Here is a 22,624-nt window from a genome sequence, read left to right on the forward strand (position 1 = left end):
TTAATAAGATAAAAAAAATTGTTGGAATTAGTTAAAATATTTAAGGAGATGATAAATTGATTAAAAAAAAGTAGATAAACTAATATTGGAAACTAAAATACATATATATGAAAAAGAAAAAAGAAAAGAAACGTGACATTTGAATTTGAGAGAGAGAGGGAGAGTAAGCTTATGGAACTACTCGAAAAGGTAATTTCAAAATTATGTGCAATAAATAAATACACTCTACTATGAAAGTGGAAGGCTAATCATGATATTAGATACAACGAACACAAATGCAGTTTTAATGATGCGGAATTTATCTGTGTCTCAGTTATTCCATCTCACTTTTTTGCTCTAAATTATATAAATTTTTACTCATTTTTTTCTGTTTTTTTTTAAAAAACAGAAATCCCATATTTTTCATGCGAAATTGATTTTTTGGTAAAAATTCAATCCATCAAAGCCTGTAAAATTTCAGTTTATTTTTTATAGTTAAAACGATTTTTACTTTGTTTTGAAATCTTTTTATAAGAGAAAGAGACCGTTAAAGGTTCCCATTTTGTCTCAAACGCCGGTTGGTGTGTGTGAGAGAGAGAACAGAGGAACACGCATACAATGCACATTCCTTACTCCACCCGAATCGTCGCCCACGAATCTTCATCCTCATGTCTGTATAAATAACCCTTCTCCCTTTTCCATTCCTCACCAACAGCAGTAGGAATCAGAGAAAAAAATGGCCCCGATTTCCCCTTTTGCAGTTTCATTTCTTGTTTTACTCTTCGCTGCAACGGTTTCTTTAGCAGAAATTGAAATGGATGATGGCAGTCATGTTTCCAGTCTGAGATTCCCAAGGACTGAGGCGGAGATGCTTATTAAATCCTTCGGATTGTCTCCGAAGCGTGGCGTGAATCGGCATGTCGGGGAAGAGTTTAGATTTGGTGAATCGAGAATTATTGAGAGAGAGATTAAGTTCCCGTTTGTTGGGGATTCCGGGGCTTCTGTGAAGGATTTGGGCCATCATGCTGGTTATTATAGGCTTCCACACACTAAGGATGCGAGGTATGATGAGATTATTTTCTTGAACAACTGAGTTTAATTTGTTCAGTTTCCATGTATGTGAGTCATAAATTTTTAGTCCATTTGGAGTTTACATTTTCATGCATGGGTTGGGGAAATTTTGTAATTTGATTTAATGCTCTTATGAAATGAAGTAATCGAGGGACATAATTTCGAATTTTAAATTATTAGATCATTTTCTTCGATGTTGATGCAAATTTAACTGATACGTTTTGTGTTTTAATTATTAATTAAAAATTAATAAAAGTGTATTTAGATGCCAAATCATTAACAAATGTGTTCGAAATTCCCATGTAAACTAAATGTCAAATAAGCATGCTGCAATAACGGTAAACACACTTCACAAGTTTGCTGATAAAATCTTGTATACCCATGAAGAAGAGGACCACGCCTATCTATCATTATTGATGTTTTACATGCATGTATTCATATGTTTAATACATCGTACTGTTTGTTGTAATAAATGCCAAAAAATAACTCATTAATGTAATAGTATTAGGGAGCAGAAGGCCTTCTGGTCATGCATGCCCGCACAAGTTCAAACAAAATATTCGTTGGAATCATGTTTGAAAATTGGATATCTATGGGTGCACGAGTTTGTTTGGATCTTCTTTTCTCATTTGATTGTTATTTTGCTTAGATTCTTGAAATGGTGTTCGCAGGATGTTCTACTTTTTCTTCGAATCAAGGAATAATAGAAAGGATCCTGTGGTTATATGGCTTACTGGGGGACCAGGTTGCAGTAGCTGAACTGGCTTTGTTTTATGAAAATGGTCCTTTCCACATTACAAGGAACTTGTCCTTAGCATGGAATGATTTTGGATGGGATACGGTAAACTAATGCTATTTTTTTCAAATGGCAATATGTTTGCTGTCGAAGGGTACTTTTGACGAAAGTTTATCTAACCAAATCATCCCCCCTCCCCCCCTTTCAGTTCACAACTTAAAGCATGTCCATACTCTGTATAATTTTTTAAACAGTACAAGTTTCAAGTTTTATGGTACAACTTCTTGTCGGCTGATTGCTGATTCATATTTGTAACCATATTTCAATGCAGGTATCAAATCTTATATATGTGGACCAGCCAACAGGAACAGGTTTTAGCTATAGTTCCGACGACGATGACCTTAGGCACGATGAGGAAGGTGTTAGTAATGATTTATATGATTTCTTGCAGGTATATTAACATCTATAATTCCGTATATCATAATAACAATTCATCAATGTGGTCTCCAGATTATGATAATCCCAGTTTATATCTCTGTTAGGCCTTCTTCAAGGAACATCCTCAGTATGCAGAGAACGACTTTTACATTACTGGAGAATCATATGCTGGACATTATATTCCTGCTTTTGCAGCTCGGGTTCATCAAGGAAACAAAAACAAAGAAGGACTTCGTATTAACTTAAAGGTATTTTGCTAGATATGTTCCTGCCTCTTCTTGTCTTCAGATTGCATTTTTTGTCCTGCTTCATGAGAAATTTCTCCGTATGTTTCAGGGGTTTGCCATTGGAAATGGGCTTACAAATCCAGAGATACAATACAAAGCTTACCCTGATTATGCTTTGGACATGAAATTGATCACACAGTCTGATTACAAAAGCATGAGCAATTCCGTTTCACGATGCGTGCAAGCAATAAAACTTTGTGGTAATTCTTCATTCAACAGTTCAAATTAGATTATAGTCTGCTAAAAATTATATGATATAGCCTTCAGTCTCTTTTTTTCATTTTCTTCTACTTCTTGTAGGTGCTGACGATGACTCTTCGTGTGTGTCAGCCTACATGGCTTGCAACAACATTTTCAACAGAATTGTGAGCATTTCTGGCGGAAGAAATGTAAGTAAAATGCATTTAACTATCAGTTACTTTGTGTCCTAGCACAAAGAATGAAAATTCAAGAAATGGAATATAACCACAAGAAATAACATTTCCCTTATTTGGAATAACTGAACTATGATATAAGAAAGAATTGTGTGGGTGATTTGTGGCACGATAACCACAAGAAATTAACATTTCCTTTGTTTGGAATATGCAGTACTATGATATAAGAAAGAAATGTGTGGGTGACTTGTGCTACGATTTCTCAAACATGGAGAATTTTCTTAATCTGCAATCGGTTAGAGACGATCTCGGTGTCGGGGAAATAGATTTCGTGTCATGTAGTTCAACGGTGTATGAGGCTATGGTGAATGACTGGATGAGAAATCTTGAAGTTGGAATTCCTGCTCTTTTGGAGGATGGAATCAAATTACTGGTTTATGCTGGTGAATATGATCTCATATGCAACTGGCTAGGTCTGGATTTTTTGGAACAGCGCAACATGCCCCTAATTAAAATACTTGATTCATCCTAGAAAGATTCATCTTTTTCTTTTTGATATGGATAGGGAATTCAAGATGGGTTCATGCCATGGAATGGAGTGGACAGAAGGAATTTGTATCAGCCCGAACAGTCCCATTCACAGTTGATGGGGTTGAGGCCGGTTTACAGAAAGGTCATGGACCACTAACATTTCTAAAAGTGCACGATGCGGGTCATATGGTCCCAATGGATCAACCGAAAACATCTGTAGAAATGCTTCGAAAGTGGATGCAGAGCAACAGCCTTTCGGCGAAGGCAAATGGCCACCTAGCCCCTATATGATATGAACAAGACATGATTTATAAGTCATAATCCCTTAAAATTGGTACTTTTGTACCAGTAAAGCTTATATAGGATTAGTCGAAAACAGGCGCAAGGAAAGAATGGATAACGGTCTTTTTTTGAATGCCAGCAGATACTTCCTTATGGATTCATTTTTTCTAGTATATTTCAAAGTCAGAATTTTAAAAAAATGACATTCTTTATTATATATTTTGAATTATGTCTTATATAATTTCAAAAAAAATCCTAAAATACCATTTTTCTATAAAACACACATGTTTCATTTTCATGATTCGTTTTATATATTATTTCTCTTAAAAGTTGATTTAACATTTGTTTTGTTTAATTTAATTTTTAATATATTAATTTTTTTAATACTACTTATATCAATAAACATATTTTAATAAAATTATGAATTGTTAGTTTGAATTAGTACATACGAAACCACCAATGTTATAATATTCAAATTTTGATTGTTTTTCATATATGAAATTGTAGTTGTTACCTGCAAAGATTTTGTTTCTTTTCCATTCCAAAACCAACTGCCAGTAGCATTTTTTTGTAAATTTTCCAAAATAAGAAATAACGAGTCTTTTGGCTGAATCCATACCTGCACAATTTTGTGAAAACGTTATACAATATCTGTAACGTCCCGAAAATCGGAAAATCCACGTGAACCACATGCATTTAATTATTATATGCTTTGGTATTTTATTAAATTTTTTTTTAAAGCATAAAATGTATTTTTATTTTATTAAATCGTGTTTAATTATTTTTATGCATTTTATGCATTATTATTGCATGATAGGATTTAATTCATGAAATTTTAAAAGTTCATTCATTAAAGATTTTAAATTTCATTTCGCGCTCGAACGAGAAACGGACACCGGAGAATTTTCAAGAAAATTATTTTTATTACATGATTAATTTTTATTAATTAATATAAGATGTTTTAAAGGTATTTTCAAGAATTAGGATTTATTGAGTTTTTTTACCCGTAAGATTTTAATTTTTAACGGTGCGCAAAATTTTATCGAATCGGAGGACTGTTTGAGGGTTCGGCTAATATTTTCAAAAACTTTCCAACACGGAATCTTTTTCGGGAGTATGTTTGGATTTAATGGGCCTACTTTTAAACTTATTGGGCTTAAATATTTTTTTAAACTCTTAAATGACAATTTAGGGTCCATTATCTATTAATTAACTATTTTAATAATATCCTAACTAAACTTAAAACTACCCTACACCCATTATTATACATTCACCAACCGACAACACCATTATTCAGACTCCCACCCCACGTTTTCAACACCCAGCAGCTGGTAGCATTCGGTGTTTGGCTTGTTGTTGCAAGAAAGCTTCTCCCGGGTCTCCATTGCATCGTTCTTGTTCTTCAATCGTTAAGGCATGCCTCGTACTCTTATTTCTGCATCATTTACGTCCATATTAATGCTGTGCATACATATCATCATGAAACATTTCGATCTAGTTAAGAACTTGCGAGATCCTTCGGTTTTGCACTTCATTATTGTATTTTGTTGTGTTGCTCATGATTTCCTTGATCTGTGCAAGGGCTGCTGTTTTCTTGTTGGTTTAGGGACTGATATTGTGACAAGATGCTGCCTTGAGGTGTAGACAGGGGCGGATTTAGTGTAGGGCGAACGGGGGCCACGGCCCCCCCAAAAAAATTTAAAAAAATTTTTTAGCGACGGTTGTGACGGAAACCGTCGCAAAATGCGCGACGGTTTTATCAACAACCGTCGCTATATGGCGGCCACGGCCCTCCCAAATATTTAAAAAAATTTTTTAGCGACGGTTATATAGAAACTGTCGCGGTTTAGCGACGGTTTTACAAAAATCGTCGCAATTCCGCGACGGTTTATTGTAACCGTCGCCATATTGCGACGGTTTAGAGAAAACCGTCGCAAAGGTGGCCCCCCCAATGCCAAATTCTAGATCCGCCCCTGGGTGTAGAGTCACGGCTGGCACTGTTGGTTGAAGGGCCGAGAGAGGGGGTTGGTCGCGTTTTGTATGGTTTGTAAGAGATTGTGTGGTTGGGTTGAGGAACAGCGGTGCAAAAGGCTAACCGAGGCTTGAGACAGGCTGTGTGGGGTCTGAGTAAAAGCTGAGGGTGGCTCGAACTCTGCTGGAACCATCGCTGAAACCGATCGAGCATGGGTTAAGAGAAGAGGCCGCGAGTTGTGGTCATTGGAGGCTAGGGAGTGATCGCTTTATCTAGCGTGCATAGGGCTGGTCCCGGGGGTCTGGTAGGTTCCTTAGGGTCCGGTCTACGTCCTAGATGGCTGGGCTCGTGACTGGTGCGAGCTGGTGCGAGCCTAGGAGCGCTAGAAGTCGGGTGGTGCATGGAAGAGTGAGAGATGGGAATAGCTGGAACTGTCCAGCAGCTTTATGGTCCATTCAGAATTACTTAAGGGCTGAGTCTTGGTGGTTTTAGGCTCTTTTAAGTGTTTATAAGATATGGTAAAAAGTTTGGAAAAATTTGGTTGAGTTTCGGTTCGATTCGGGTTAAAACCGGGACCCCGGTCCAAGTTTTAAAACAATTTGATTAAGTTATGAAATAAGCTCGAATTTACGTCTAGGAATGATTTTAAATATGTTTTGGGATATTTTATGGAGTTTGGTAAGCTTCGGATCAAAATAATGAGTTTTGGATTATCCGGGATTTAGTCGTCGCAAGAAACGTTAATTAAATGATTAATGGAAACGTCTAGATTTAAGCTTAATAAAAATTATGGGAATTATATTTAGCCTAAAATAATTGTTAGAAGTCTAAGTTTTTAATTTGGGAATTTTATGCTAAGTTTGAGTTTAATTCGGGATTATAGCGCATTATTATGTTATATTTAAGGATTAATTTAAAGGTCATCGATTTAAACCAAATAAAAATATGGGAAAATTAATGTAGGCTTAAATAATTATTTGGGACATGTTAGAGTCAATGAAATTAAGAAAATGTCGGAAACGTGGAATTTTACGTCTAGGGGCAAAACGATAATTTTTGGGTTTACAGGGGCAAAATAGTCATTTTGCACCCGGGGTGAGATTTTAGTCAAGGCAGCGCCCTGAGCACAAATTTACTATATTTTAATGGTTTATGCATCATGATCACGATTTTTAAGATTTTATGAAAATATACGTTGCATGCTTGGTTTAAAGGAAAAATTACGTATATGCATGTTTTTATTAAGTGGTGAATATGATGATGTTTTTGAAGGATGGGAGTTGGTTGTGACTGACGATGTATATGTATACGATGATATGATTGGAGATATCGTGAGAGAAAAGGCCCCAGAGGGAGCCCGTTTACGGGAGAAGGCCCACAGAGGGAGCCCGACGATCGTATTTCCATTGACATGATATGATGAGCTGAGGCCCGGGCTCAGTGGACGGGTAATGCTGTCGCTGATGTCCCTCGCCGTCGGGTACCACGGTTACATGTAGATGGATCCATCGATAGAGCTGATACGAAAGTCACAACTAATGAACTGAATTCAATTAAAAAGAAAATGTATACGTATATGATGACAGGAGATGACATGCTTTGAGACGATATGATTTTACACGACACGTATACGTATATGATGACATGAGATGACATGATTTGACACGACATGATTTTATACGACACGTTTATGTTCATGTTTTAAAGTTCATGAAAGGTATGTTGGCATTAAGCTTTTAAGTTCATGAAAGATATGTTGAGTATGATATTTTTCACTGCTGTGTGCTATGTATATGTACTTGTTATTCCTGGTACAGGTGTGTTGAGTCTTTAGACTCACTAGGCGTGTGTGATGCAGGTGAGCTTAATGATTATGAGACTGGATGTGCCGAACTCTGAGTAGGCAGATCTGGTGGGGTGACACGACCCGAGGACCATATGTTTTCTGCATTACGATTTATGAGATTGAGAGGAGATGAATATTTTCTTACGATGATGATTTTATCATTTTTACACGTTTACGTTTACGTATGATTTTGGATGAGTTTAAGCTTTAAAAAAAAAATTTCCGCATAATTTTAAAAATGAGCAAGACGTTTCAATATCACATCTTTATACTCCTCATTATAAATATCCATGTTGGCCAATTCCTCGCACTGGATGGTAAATCTGGTTATGTGCTCGATGCTGGACTGGCCATCCTCCCCAGAGAATAGGCTGAAATCATGAACTCTATAACCCCTTGGGTACGGGTTATTCACGTTTACATAGTCCGGATATGGTTTGTGGAACTCCGGGCGGCTTATCTGTCTCAAAGCCGGCCCATATAGCTCTTGAATAGTCTCTCTCACTATCTCTGGATCAATCATGTGGATGTTCCGAGCTGGGAGTTGGTGATGGTAATAATTTGCCCCCAGAGCTTGAAACCCTGCATTTAAACCAACACTACCTCCTGGGAAGCCCCCATCTACTCCTTGATAATACATGTGCGACATGTCATCATAAGCTCCTGGTTGGTACAGAGGATTTGTCACACTGTACACTTGAGTAACTGGTGGTTTCGAGTTCCCCACTCCATGAGCACGTGGATATGGCTGGGATCTTCCTCCTAAGATTTGCACAATATTTGGTGTTTCGGGCGTGCCAGGTGCGAAAATACACCGATTTGTGTGAAATTGATAAAAATCTAACTTCTAAAAACAAACGAAAGCTAATTCTAAATTTGACCGTCGGTTCTAATCTCCTAAAACAACTATAACGCCAAAATGAATAAAACTATTGGAATTTGAAGAATAAACCCCTGACATTGTTTATATTTTCAATAAACCGTAGGAATTTACAAGACATAAAAATATAACAAATAGAGTTGATGAAATCTAAAACTAGAAGACGTAAAATGCTAGAAATATGCTGAAAAGCTTGAAAAACTATTGCTTGAATATTGGAATTTTACCAGAGAGCTTTTGCAGATTTATCTGTAGATTTGAGTTGTGTCTCTCCTCCCTTGCGTTTGCCGATCATTTTCTTCTGAATGCTGAGCAGTTCTCTCCACACCTCCATGAGCCCATGATCTTTAACACTCATGCCACGATTTCTACCCATCCTCCCACGTTCTTCTTCCTCTTCCACACTCAGTGATAAATTTTGAATCGATTAAGAATTTGTCCGTTATGGGCTTATTTAATTGGGATTCAGAATTAACTTGGGCTTATAATTAAATTGGGCTCTCATAATTAATTATTTATAGCCCAAACATATATATATATATATATATATATATAAATATTTTCCTCACTTTTAGAACATTAGACATTCAGTTGGTATCAGAGCAAAGGTCCTGTATAGGATAATGCTACCGCCAGCTTCTGCCGCTCTGTCTTCAAAGCCTCAAGTCTGTGAGAACCGAATTTTTTAAAGATTGTAGGATTTGATATTCTTGTGTAAAATAAATAAATAATATAATGAGATGTGCACCTTGAGAATTAATTGTGGGATATCTTTTACCAAGTCAAAAATACCTACACTTAGGCATACTAAATTTTCGAAAATAGGTAAGAAGATTCAGAAGATTAGGATATTATACAAGTTAGAAGAATTAAAGCATGGATTTTACAAGTAAATTTCGAATTATAAAAGATATTTTGCCTAAATATGGTGGTGCCTAGATACTTGATATCATGCAATCTTGAGCCAAAGATTGGAAGCAAATCCTTTCCCCCTCTTACAACATATTTTCGAACCATTCAAGGAGTGGGAATCAAGGATTAAATCCCACAATTTAAGAAGCTAAATTTTTGAAAAAAGCAAGAAATAATTGAAACCAATTTATGAGATTTGGACACAAATTTTGGTAAGGATTTAGCCACCGAATTTAGCTTAACCCTCTCCCCTATAAATAGTGCACCATACCTAGCCATTCATCAAATTTAAAATTCGAAAATCCCCTTGCTGAAATCTCGAAATTCAGCAACTCTCCATAGCCGAAACTCTGCTCGAAAATCGTTCCGAGGTTGGCCTAAAAGTTGAGCCGAAGCGCTGTCCGAGCAAGCACAAGAAGCAACCTAAATCCCGAAGCTAAGAATCTTCGTTTTTATTACATCCATATACTGTAAGTGGGCTGTTTTAAAATTTATAATTTCGATTTATGCATATGTGAGAAACTTTCGTTTTTTTGGTTTAAAAAAATACGGTCGAGTACCGTCGTTTTATCTATACGTTTTTACGAACTTTTGGTACGTTTATGTTTGACACTGTGAGAATTCCCTGAAAATAGGTGGAATTCCAACATATGGCCCTTAACAGTGGGATATAACTGTTTTATGGCCTCGCCCCCTTAGAGGATTAAAACTTAGGGACTGACGTCAGTAAATCGTTAAAGGTGAAAAATCGCAGTGTTATTATGTTATGGAATTTACGTTACGATTATGAAAAGCATGTTGTACGTTTATGATATGTTTCGAAAATGTTATTAAATTGGTTATGTTGTGTTCAAAGTCCCCCATTTACTGAGTATTCCCAAAATAATCGTCCACCTTTCTCTCCCCTCCTAGATAAGTCCGAAGAGCAGGTTGAGGACGAAGAGACGGATCAATTTTGGGGTTGGTGATTTGCCAGATTAGTAATAGGCTTTATTTCGAATTTCTGATTTAAAGAATTGTAAGACACTTCCGCATTATTTACTATTTCGTTGGATTTCGTTATTGTAAAGACAATGTTTATTTCGTTGAAATTATGATATATAAACTGGTTCGGTTTATACTGTGCTACGAAAGGCTTGTTATTTCGATTGTGTGATTGTTAAACAACACCAGTGTCAATCCCGAGTTTCGGGGCGTGACATTTAAGTGGTATCAGAGCCGCCAGGTTCATAATCCGAGTGGGAAAAATCGATTTAAAAAAAAAAAATTTCGGGAATTCCGGCCAAACAGGCCCTTAGCGCGCGCCGCCGCATTTTTCGCCGATTCCGGTAGTGTTTCTTTGATCGGAGACCAGATCTAGGACCGCCTCGATGAGATGAACAAAAGCCCTTAAACATTTCGGATTTCGTCTTCGGGTGCAACCGGAATTTCGGATCTACGGATTTGGCATACAAACCCCAACGCCGAATCTTATTTCATCCAATTACCCTATCAATCCTACTCCGATTTTTAATTCCTTTTACTCAAACATTATACTATCCATGGGTAACTTTTCTCAACAATCAATTTTGAGGTCGGATCAACTAATCGGAAACGCCCAATTTCAAGTGAGTTAACCGAGTTTGGGCGAGTTCCGGCCAATTAGGTAGTTTTCCGACCGATTCTGGCCGTGCCACCACCGGTTTTGGTGATGCTGACCCATTCGCCGACACATGCCTTTGCTCCGACCATACTCCGGCGAGTCAACCCGGCGAGTCAACTCGGCCGAGTCAACGAGTCAACCCGCCAGCATGTGTCCTTCGATTTTTCGTAGGAAACTCCGAATTCGGTTCCGTCAACTGATATGAAATCCTCTCGACATACTCTTCGAATCCATATGCCTATCTCAAAACTTTCCATTTTTGGAAATATTCAAAAAAAAATTTAAATTTCAGTATCTTACTCTATCCTGATATTTTATTCTGTCTTAGTGATTTTGTTCTAAGAGTTTTATTTTACTTTTCTTTTTCCGTTGTTGCTATTTTATTCAGTACGACTTTTATTTCCTTTAGATTGGTCATGTTCTTTCTTTTAGCAATCAATAAAAAATTGTTCTATTTGGTTCATTGATTTCAATTTATTTCAGCACAACCTATTGTATGAACTTTACTCGTACAACAAATTCTTAGAACTTGCAATCTGTAGGAAATGGCCGGCAGACCCCCAAGACAGAACCGCAACCCGCGTTATGATAATATCAACCGTGAAGGCGGACAGGAGAACGAGCAAGGAAATGGACCCCCGCCGGTAGTCAACTTAAGCCAAGCTGATCTTATGGCCATAGCCAGTATTGTGGCGACAACACTGCAAGGATTGGGAAACCCGAACACCAATCAGACACCACCACCTCCACCACCAAATGGAATCAAGTTCCACTATGAGTCTGTCACGCCCCGAGACTCGGGTTTGACACCGGCGTTGTTTAACGATCACGCGATTGAAAACAACAAGCCTTCGTAGCACAGTTTAAACCGAAACCAGTCTATGATTCATATTTCAACCGAAATAAATATTGTCTTTACAATAATGGAATAACAAAAAAAAAAAAACGACAGAGTTTATAATGCGGAAGCGTAAAATAATAACTTAAACTAAATTCTTCTAGCGTTCACCATCCCCAAAATTGTTCGGACTCCTCATCCTCGAGTTCTTATTCAGACTTATCTGGGAAGGTTGTAAGGGGGGGGTGAGTATTTGGGAATACTCAGCAAGCGGGGGAATATCGAGCACAATAAAACAACACTGCATAATTTTTAAAAAAAAACACATACTTGCATAACTTTTCCAAACACTGCGATTTATCTACTTTCTATGGTTTACTGACGTGAGTCCCTAATATTTACTCCTCTAAGGGGGCGAGGCCGTATAGCGGTTATGTCCCCCACCGCGTAAGGGTACGTCATGGTTGGGATTCCCACCCATATACAGTCGATTCCTCACAGTGTTTTTAAAATCGTATGACAACACAAAAGTAGAAGAAAAATTGTACTCGACTATTTTTTTTTCTTTCAAAATTTTCGAAAATAATCCCACATGCATAACCGGAATTTTAAACATTAAAATAGCCCACTTACTTTAAATTTCTTGAAGAAAACTTGAAAAACTACGGTGGCTGGACTGCGGCAGGGCTTCGCTGTGCTCGAAAAAAAAAAACCTAAGGAACTAGAGGGGATTCTCGAAAATTATGGTATGATATGAGGTGTGAATTTTGAGTTAGGTGACCCTCCTATTTATAGGGGATGGATGCTATCTCGATAGGTATCATCCGTGTATCAAATCTCCAACAAAATCGTGATCTAAATCTTGGTGATACGCGAAAATCTAATCTTTATCCAACCAAATTTTCGAAATTTGTATGATATATAAACTCTTGAATTTGAAATTCTAGGGTTGGTATTATCACATGCTTGATTTTTATCCCGGTATAAAAAATTATCTCAAATCTTAGCTCTTTATCTGCTTAATATTAAATAATATACATGATATTATTATTCACTAAAATCTTACAAAATCTCATATCCTAAAATTTAAATAAAAATCTGGTATCCAAAATATACTGTCATGATAAAACGATAACTTAAAATCTTGGATTTTACATCCATCCCTCCTTATGAGAAGTTTCGTCCTCGAAACTTGGGTTGGCTTGGTCTATGAAGAGGTACGGGTACTGGTCCCTCATCCTTTCTTCTAGTTCCCACGTGGCTTCTCTTTCAGTGTGGTTAGACCATTGCACCTTGACGTAGGGAATGATTCGTCGCCTCAGCACTTGGTCCTTGGTGTCCACGATTTTAATGGGAACCTCTTCGTACTTCAGCTCTTCTCCCAAGTTACTTTCGACTATGAGCGGTTCTACTTCCAACACGTGGCTTGGATCTGAGATGTATTTTCGTAGTTGGGACACGTGGAACACATTATGAACTCTAGACATGTTCGGCGGCAGCGCCAATCTGTATGCTAGTGTGCCCACTTTCTCCAAAATTTCAAAGGGTCCCACATAGCGAGGGTTCAGCTTCCCAGTTTTACTGAATCGGACAACTCCTTTCATAGGCGAGACCTTTACGTAGGCCTTGTCACCAACGTTGAATTCCACTGGCCTTCTTTTAGGTCGGCCCAGCTCTTTTGTCTGTCTTGAGCTGCCTTGAGTTTCTCTCGGACCACTGTAACCTTGTCTACTGTCATCTGTACGAGATCGGGTCCTACCACTGTCTTTTCTCCCACTTCATCCCAATATAAGGGTGATCGACATTTCCTTCCATACAGAGCTTCATATGGAGCCATCCCGATGCTCCTGTGATAGCTGTTATTATAAGCAAATTCGATCAATGGTAGATGAGTGCTCCAATTGCTACTGAAATCTAGGGCGCAGGCTCGCAGCATGTCTTCCAAGGTTTGTATTGTTCTCTCGGTTTGGCCATCGGTTTGAGGGTGATAGACCGTACTGAGAGTAATTTTCGTTCCCATGGCCCCTTGGAAGCTTTTCCAAAAACGTGAGACAAACCTTGGGTCTCTATCAGATAGGATGCTAACTGGTACTCCGTGCAGTCGTACAATGTTGTCCATGTACAGTGTAGCTAACTTGTCCAGATTGTAGTTCATACGGACGGGTAGGAAGTGTGCAGATTTTGTAAGTCTATCTACAATTACCCATATTCCGTCCTGACCTTGCCTTGACTTTGGTAATCCTACCACAAAGTCCATGGAGATGTGCTCCCATTTCCACTCGGGTATCTCCAAAGGTTGCAATAATCCTCTAGGTCGCTGGTGTTCTGCTTTGACCTGCTGGCATACTTGACATCTGGAGACGAATTCCGCTACATCTCTTTTCATGCCATTCCACCAGAAACTATTCTTGAGGTCCCTGTACATTTTCGTACTGCCTGGGTGGACTGAGAATTTTGACTTGTGCGCCTCTACCATTATTTCTTGGCGGAGGTTGTCACTGCCAGGCACACACAGTCGTCCCTTCATCCACAAGACTCCCTTGTCGTCAATCTGATGATCCTGAGACTTCCCTTCTCTGACTTGCTCCTTAAGTTTAGTCAGTACCGGGTCTCGATCCTGGTTTAACTTGACGGTCTCCTGTAGGCATGGCTGGGCAGAGAGGGACGCTAGAGTTATCTTGCCTGGGCCCTTTCGACTTAGCGCATCAGCCATCTTGTTTGCTTTACCCGGATGGTAACTTATGGTCAAGTCATAGTCCTTCAAGAGCTCGATCCATCGTCTTTGCCTCATATTAAGTTCTTTTTGGGTGAACAAGTACTTGAGGCTCTGATGGTCTGTGAAGATTTCACATTTAGCACCATAGAGGTAGTGCCTCCAAATCTTTAAGGCGAAGACAACCGCTGCTAGCTCCAGGTCATGAGTAGGATAATTCTGCTCGTGCGGTTTCAACTGTCTTGACGCATAGACGATCACTCTTCCTTCTTGCATGAGTACGCACCCTAGGCCGTCCTTAGAGGCGTCACTGTAAATAGTGAAATCTTTATTCTCTGCTGGCAAGATCAGCACTGGTGTGGATGCGAGTTTCTCTTTCAGTGTCTGGAAACTTTTCTCGCAATCCTCACTCCAGGTGAATTTAGAATTTTTCTGTGTGAGCTTCGTCAGTGGCACGGCTATCGAGGAGAACCCTTCGACGAATTTTCGGTAATACCCTGCCAATCCAAGGAAGCTTCTGATATCGGTGGCGTTCTTCGGTCTCGGCCACTCTGTAATCGCCTCTACTTTCCTTGGATCCACTGACACCCCTGTTCTCGAGATCACGTGTCCTAGAAATGACACACTTCTCAGCCAGAATTCACACTTGCTAAACTTAGCATAGAGCTTATTCTCTCTTAAGATTTGCAGAGCAAGGTGAAGGTGCTCTTCGTGGCTCGCCTCGTCAGGAGAATAGACGAGAATATCATCGATGAATACCACTATGAACTGATCCAGGAATGGCTTGAACACTCTGTTCATAAGGTCCATGAATGCTGCTGGTGCGTTGGTCAGACCAAAGGGCATCACTGTGAATTCTTAGTGCCCGTATCTAGTTCGAAAGGCTGTCTTGGAAATGTCTTCAGCCCTGACCTTCAATTGGTGATATCCTGTCCTGAGATCCAGTTTTGAAAAGACGGCGGCTCCTCTAAGCTGATCGAACAGATCGTCTATCCGAGGTAGAGGGTACCTGTTCTTGATTGTGATCTTGTTCAATTCCCTGTAGTCGATGCATAATCTCATACTTCCGTCTTTCTTCCTTACGAAGAGTACTGGAGCTCCCCATGGGGACACACTTGGTCGGATTTGCCTTTTATCTAGCAATTCTTGGAGTTGTTCTTTTAATTCCTTGAGTTCGGCTGGTGCCATCCTGTAAGGTGCTTTAGAGATTGGTGCTGCACCGGGAACCAGATTAATTTCGAACTCAACTTCGCGGTCCGGAAATGTCCCTGGGAGTTCTTCTGGAAAAACATCCGGGAACTCACATACTATTGGGATGTCTTCTATCCTCAGTTCAACTTCTCCTTGCACTTCGCTGATCATGGCTAGGTATATGTCTTCTCCGGATTTCATGGCCCTCCATGCTTGGGAAGCGGAAAGGAGTGATTTCCGTTCCTTGGATTTATCATGATACACGATCTCCTCCTGATTTGGGGTTCGGAGCTTAACTCTTTTCCCTTTACAGTCCACTATCGCATCGTTTCTGGCTAACCAGTGCATCCCTAAGATTACGTCGAAATCGACCATGATCAACTGTATTAAATCAGCGCTAAAAGTCTGATCACCAATTCTGATTTTACAGTCTCTGTAAATCTCGTCCGTTTCCACGGCCCTGTTAGTAGGTGTGGCTATTCGGAAAGGTTCGGTTAGCTTATCGGGCCTACATCCTAACTTCTTAGCAAATCTCTTAGACATAAAGGAATGGGTAGCACCGCAGTCAAATAATGCATAGGCAGGTACTGATTGAATTAGAATGGTACCTGACACGACCTCAGTTGCGTCGTCATCCTCTTCCTGAGTCATGGCAAAGATCCTAGCATTGGATTTGTCCTCCTTTGGTTTACTAGGGCCTGCTCCCGTATTTGGCCCAGTTCCTCTGTTTGGCCCTGTTGGTCGGTTGGCGGCGGTAGAACATTCTGCAATTCGGTGTCCCGCTTTCCCACATCCAAAGCATACCCCGCTGGCCCTTCGGCATTCCCCGGTGTGCTTGAAGCCACATGTTGAGCATGGCTTGAGTCCTTGATAGTTAGTGGCGGTGGATTGCCCGGAGGGAGGTCCACCTTGATTGGGCCTCTTGAACACTGGTCTCCCTTGAGAAGGCTGGCTGTTAAGGGGTCGCTTGTTCCTGTTTTCCCCTTCTCTTCGACGAATATCAGCCTCGGCTCGGATAGCTGCGCCCATAAGATCTGCAAAGTTGGCAGGCTGATAGACTGCTAAGGCTGACTGGATTCGACTGTTCAATCCTCTCTTAAACCGGTGTAGCTTCAAAACTTCGTCCGCCATGATTGTCGGAGCATACGACCCAAGAGCGTTAAACTGAGATGTGTATTCCACTACGGACATATCTGGAGCTTGTGTGAGATTTTCAAATTCACTCAACTTCTGCAATCTGACTTCCGCTGGGTAGTACTGTTTCAGAAATGTCTCTCGGAAGTTCTGCCATGTGACTGGTCCGGTAGCGGTCAGGGCTGGTGAGACTGCTTCCCACCACTTAGCTGCTCTGTCCTCTAAGAAAGGCACAACCACATCTACTTTGAGTGCCTCGGGGACTTCCAATAGTCGCAGTTGAGTCTCGACGCTCTTTAGCCAACTCTGGCCAATTTCAGGATCTGCATCACCGCTGAAAGTCGGACACCTGTTCTTACGAAGGGATTCGTAATGAAATTTTACTCCATGCGGTGGTGGTGGTGGAGGTGGTTGATTGGTATTTGGGTTTCCCAACCCTTGCAGTGTCATGGCCACTATAGTGGCAATGGCCATAAGGTCGGCTCGGCTTAGATTAACTGCAGGCGGTGGTCCATTTGCCTGTTCGTCCTCTTGTCTCTCTTCGCGATTAGCGTAACGCGGGTTGCGGTTTTGCCTTGGGGGTCTGCCGGCCATTTCCTACAATCGCAAGTTCTAAGAATTTGTACGAGTAGGTTTAATGCAATAGATTGCGCAGAAATAAATTTGAAATCAATGAAACAAATAAAAGATTTTATTGATTTCTCAAACAGGAAAAATAACTGAACATGACCAATCTAAACGAAATAAACAAATGTACTGAATAAAAGACATGTAGCAACAACGGAAATAAACTACTAAAAAGAAACGGTCCACTAAACGTTCTAATCTGCTATCTCGCCATTCCCTACTGCTACGTCAGGCGGGGCTTCTTAATCCTCGGATTCTGGCATCTCGGGATCCAAGAACTCTGCAAGATGCATCTGGAGGTTTTGATTTTCTGATTCTAACTCAGCAATCTGTTCCTTGTGAGTCAGAATCTTTCCTATCGCAATATCCAACTCACTTCTTGCGTGCGCGTAGTTTGCATCCTTCTTCTGAATGATCACCTTTTCCTTTGCCTTCCTTTCTTCTACCTCCTTGATTAACTTTTGGTTACACTCCGATAGTTGCATGACCACGTCCCATGACTCGTCGATCCTCAGCTTATCTCTCCGTCGTGCTTCAGTTAACTCTGTAGTGCGCCTATCCATTTCCTCCCTTGCCTGTTTAGCTTGACCCAATGCTGTGACTAATGAGTCTCGAAGCTCGGAATTGTGTTCGTTGACGAGCTTGAACATTTCGAAGACCTCATTGATTCTTTTCTCTTTTACCTCTAGCTGGGTCTCAGGTCCTCCACCTGTTGTCTCCTCTTGAAGTTGGTAGCCCTCATCCTTCTGATGGTCTTCTCATGGTTCCTGAGGGCCCATCCGTTAGAACTCATAATATTCTGGGTGTGCGCGTAAGATTGGTGACCATCCAACTGAATCGATTCGACGAGAGCAATCGGGGTCACTTTCTTACGAGCGGTGAGACGCGTACGAGTCATTTCCTGGGAACAATAAAGAAAGGAAATGCTCAGAATATATACAAAATATAGGACAAAATAAATGTCAAGAATTTATAGAGCAGGGTATTGAAATTTAGGTGAATTTTTTTTTTTTTTGAAATTTCCGAAAATTTCCGGAATAGGAGGAATCGGCGGGTTGACTCGATGGTTCGGCCGAGTTGACTCGCCGGGTTGACTCGCCGGAGTACGGTCGGAGTAAAAGCGCATGTCGGAAACAGTGTAAGGGTCACGGAACCGGTGACGACACGTCCAGACTCGGTCGTAAAGCTACCTAATTTTGCCGGAGAATCGCGCAACTCGCTCACTAAACTCGAATTTGGGCGTTTCCGATCGGTCGATCCGATCCTAAAATTGATTGGTGCTAAACGTTGCCCATGGATTGCGTATCATATAGGTAAAATTAATTTAAAATCGGAGTGGGAATGGTAGGGTAATTGGACAAAAATGTTTTCGGTGTTTTAGGGTTTATACCCAAATTCCTAGATCTGAAATTACGGCTTCACCCGAACTCTAAATCTTAAATTGGTTGAGGGCTTTTGTTCGTTTCGTCGAGAAGATTCTAGAACAGGTCTCCGATCGAAAACGCGTTACCGGAAAAGGCCGGAATCGGGGAAAATCTCGGCGGCGCACGTAAGGTGCTGTTTGGCCGAAATACGAAAATTTCCGAAAAACTTTTCCAAATTTTTTTTTTTTTTGAAACTCGTTTCTTCCACTCGGATTTTGAACCTGGCGGCTCTGATACCACTAAAATGTCACGCCCCGAGACTCGGGTTTGACACCGGCGTTGTTTAACGATCACGCGATTGAAAACAACAAGCCTTCGTAGCACAGTTTAAACCGAAACCAGTCTATGATTCATATTTCAACCGAAATAAATATTGTCTTTACAATAATGGAATAACAAAAAAAAAAAAAAAAACGACAGAGTTTATAATGCGGAAGCGTAAAAAAATAACTTAAACTAAATTCTTCTAGCGTTCACCATCCCCAAAATTGTTCGGACTCCTCATCCTCGAGTCCTTCTTCAGACTTATCTGGGAAGGTTGTAAGGGGGGTGAGTATTTGGGAATACTCAGCAAGCGGAGCAATATCGAGCACAATAAAACAACATGCATAATTTTAAAAAAAAAACACATACTTGCATAACTTTTCCAAACACTGCGATTTATCTACTTTCTATGGTTTACTGACGTCAGTCCCTAATATTTATTCCTCTAAGGGGGCGAGGCCGTATAGCGGTTATGTCCCCCACCGTGTAAGGGTACGTCATGGTTGGGATTCCCACCCATATACAGTCGATTCCTCACAGTGTTTTTAAAATCGTATGACAACACAAAAGTAGAAGAAAAATTGTACTCAACTATTTTTTTTCTTTCAAAATTTTCGAAAATAATCCCACATGCATAACCGGAATTTTAAACATTAAAATAGCCCACTTACTTTAAATTTCTTGAAGAAAACTTGAAAAACTACGGTGGCTGGACTGCGGCAGGGCTTCGCTGTGCTCGAAAAAAAAAACCTAAGGAACTAGAGGGGATTCTCGAAAATTATGGTATGATATGAGGTGTGAATTTTGAGTTAGGTGACCCTCCTATTTATAGTGGTTGGATGCTATCTCGATAGGTATCATCCGTGTATCAAATCTCCAACAAAATCGTGATCTAAATCTTGGTGATACGCGAAAATCTAATCTTTATCCAACCAAAATTTCGAAATTTGTATGATATATAAACTCTTGAATTCGAAATTCTAGGGTTGGTATTATCACATGCTTGATTTTTATCCCGGTATCAAAAATTATCTCAAATCTTAGCTCTTTATCTGCTTAATATTAAATAATATACATGATATTATTATTCACTAAAATCTTGCAAAATCTCATATCCTAAAATTTAAATAAAAACCTGGTATCCAAAATATACTGTCATGATAAAACGATAACTTAAAATCTTGGGTTTTACAGAGTCACTACGCAAGAATAGGTGTCCAACCTTCAGTGGAGCCGCTGATCCTGAAGTTAGCCAGAGTTGGCTGAAAGGTGTAGAAACTCAACATCGCCTATTGGAAGTTCCCGAGGCACTGAAAGTGGACGTGACTGTGCTGTTCCTGGAAGATAAAGCAGGAAAATGGTGGGAAGCAATCTCGCCAGCCATGACAGCTGCAGGACCAATGACTTGGCAGCGATTTCGAGAAGCCTTTCTGAAACAGTATTATCCAGCCGAGGTCAGACTGCAGAAACTGAGTGAGTTTGAAAACTTCACTCAAACTCCGGATATGTCAGTTGTAGAATACACCTCCCAGTTCAACGCCTTAGGATCTTATGCTCCGGCAATCATGGCGGATGAAGTTCTAAAATTACACCGCTTCAAAAAGGGTTTGAACAGCAGAATACAGTCGTCTTTGGCAGTCTACCAACCTGCGAACTTCTCAGACTTGATGGGCGCAGCTATCCGAGCTGAAACTGATATCCAGCGTAGAGAGAAGGAGATTAGGAACAAAAGGCCTATGAATGATCAGTCCTCTCATGGCAGTCAGTCGTTCAAGAAACCGAACCATTCCGACGAACCATCTAAAGGGACTTCGCCTGCCTCAGGCTACCAGGCCATTAAGCCTTGCCCAACTTGCCGCTTACGACACCTGGGAGAATGTCGTAGAGCCAACGGCGTCTGCTTTGGATGCGGAAAACCAGGACACCATATGGCAGATTGTCCAGCTGCCAGCAACAAAACAACTGGACTAGGTAAAGAAGACGGGTCAAGCCCAGGAGCGAATGCCAATTAACCATGGGAGAACAAACCAAATGCCAAGGTGTTTGCCATGACGCCGGAGGCAGATGATGCAAGCGATGTTGTGTCAGGTACCATATTTTTTCAGCAAGTGCCTGCTTATGTGTCATTTGACTGTGGCGCTACACATTCTTGTATATCTAAGAGATTTGGTAAGAAGTTAGGACGTAAGCCCGATAAGCTAACCGAACCTTTCCAACTAGCCACACCTACTAGTAGAGCCATTGAGGCTGACGAAATTACAGAGATTGAAAAAAATCAGTATTGGTAATTAGATTTTTAGAGCCGACCTGATACAGTTGATCATGGTCGATTTCGATAACATCTTAGTAATGGATTGGTTAGCAAGAAACAATGCACTAGTAGATTGTAAGGGAAAGGAATATCCCTACCTATTTGGAGACCAGGCCAACTCCAGTTTCGATGACGAAACTTCTCATAAGGAGGGAGGGATGTGAGAATCGAATTTTTTAAAGATTGTAGGATTTGATATTCTTGTGTAAAATAAATAAATAATATAATGAGATGTGCACCTTGGGGAATTAATTGTGGGAAATATTTTACCAAGTCAATAATACCTACACTTAGACATAATAAATTTTCGAAAATAGTTAAGAAGATTCAGAAGATTAGGATATTATACAAGTTAGAAGAATTAAAGCATGGATTTTACAAGCAAATTTTGAATTATATAAGATATTTTGCCTAAATATGGTGGTGCCTAGATACTTGATATCATGCAATCTTGAGCCAAAGATTGGAAGCAAATCCTTTCCCTCTTACAACATATTTTCGAACCATTCAAGGAGTGGGAATCAAGGATTAAATCCCACAATTTAAGAAGCTAAATTTTCGAAAATAAGAAGAAATAATTGAAACCAATTTATGAGATTTGGACACAAATTTTGGTAAGGATTTAGCCACCAAATTTAGCTTAACCCTCTCCCGTATAAATAGTGCACCATACCTAGCCATTCATCACACTTAAAATTCGAAAATCCCCTTGCTGAAATCTCGAAATTCAGCAACTCTCCATAGCCGAAACTCTGCCCGAAAATCGTTATGAGGTTAGCTTAAAAGTTGAGCCGAAGCGCTGTCCGAGCAAGCACAAGAAGCAACCTAAATCCCGAAGCCAAGCATCTTCGTTTTTATTACATCCATATACTGTAAGTGGGCTGTTTTAAAATTTATAATTTCGGTTTATGCATATGTGAGAAACTTTCGTTTTTTTGGTTTAAAAAAATACGGTCGTGTACCGTCGTTTTATCTATACGTTTTTACGAACTTTTGGTACGTTTATGTTTGACACTGTGAGAATTCCCTGAAAATGGGTGGAATTCCAACATATGACCCTTAACAGTGGGATAGAACTGTTTTATGGCCTCGCCCCCTTAGAGGATTAAAACTTAGGGACTGACGTCAGTAAACCGTTAAAGCTGAAAAATCGCAGTGTTATTATGTTATGG

General features: G+C 40.0%; 4 protein-coding genes across 4 annotated transcripts; 2 read left to right on the plus strand and 2 right to left on the minus strand.

Annotated features, from left to right (window-relative positions):
* The first annotated feature begins 545 nt into the window (after positions 1–545).
* Positions 546–3,859, plus strand: LOC140830942 (serine carboxypeptidase-like). The gene is given in 9 exon segments (XM_073194531.1): positions 546–1,041; positions 1,722–1,806; positions 1,808–1,891; positions 2,118–2,237; positions 2,329–2,472; positions 2,561–2,711; positions 2,812–2,900; positions 3,100–3,358; positions 3,451–3,859. Coding segments are annotated over 9 exon segments (1,515 nt in total). The 5' UTR covers positions 546–715; the 3' UTR covers positions 3,708–3,859.
* A 9,080-nt stretch (positions 3,860–12,939) lies between these two features.
* LOC140830179 (uncharacterized) lies at positions 12,940–13,392 on the minus strand. Its single transcript, XM_073193465.1, has one exon. It carries the CDS (start codon positions 13,390–13,392, stop codon positions 12,940–12,942), a length of 453 nt encoding a protein of 150 aa, XP_073049566.1.
* Positions 13,393–15,359: 1,967 nt separating this feature from the next.
* Positions 15,360–17,420, minus strand: LOC140830181 (uncharacterized). Its single transcript, XM_073193466.1, has one exon. It carries the CDS (start codon positions 17,418–17,420, stop codon positions 15,360–15,362), a length of 2,061 nt encoding a protein of 686 aa, XP_073049567.1.
* Positions 17,421–18,213: 793 nt separating this feature from the next.
* On the plus strand, positions 18,214–21,153 carry LOC140830182 (uncharacterized). Its single transcript, XM_073193467.1, has 2 exons — positions 18,214–18,256; positions 20,336–21,153. The coding sequence occupies exons 1-2, from the start codon at positions 18,214–18,216 to the stop codon at positions 21,151–21,153; spliced, it is 861 nt and encodes a 286-aa protein (XP_073049568.1).
* Positions 21,154–22,624: the final 1,471 nt, after the last annotated feature.

The sequence above is a fragment of the Primulina eburnea genome, chromosome 4 (genome assembly GCF_022965805.1).
Source record: "Primulina eburnea isolate SZY01 chromosome 4, ASM2296580v1, whole genome shotgun sequence".
NCBI lineage: Eukaryota > Viridiplantae > Streptophyta > Magnoliopsida > Lamiales > Gesneriaceae > Primulina > Primulina eburnea.

Bases quoted from the DNA above. Each gene is read 5' to 3' on its own strand.
- LOC140830179 (XM_073193465.1), bottom strand. From the start codon at position 13,392: ATGAAAGGAGTTGTCCGATTCAGTAAAACTGGGAAGCTGAACCCTCGC.
- LOC140830181 (XM_073193466.1), bottom strand. From the start codon at position 17,420: ATGGCCGGCAGACCCCCAAGGCAAAACCGCAACCCGCGTTACGCTAAT.
- LOC140830182 (XM_073193467.1), top strand. From the start codon at position 18,214: ATGGTTCCTGAGGGCCCATCCGTTAGAACTCATAATATTCTGG. The intron at 18,257-20,335 runs GTGTGCGCGTAA...TGGGTTTTACAG, and splicing joins TAGAACTCATAATATTCTGG to AGTCACTACGCAAGAATAGG.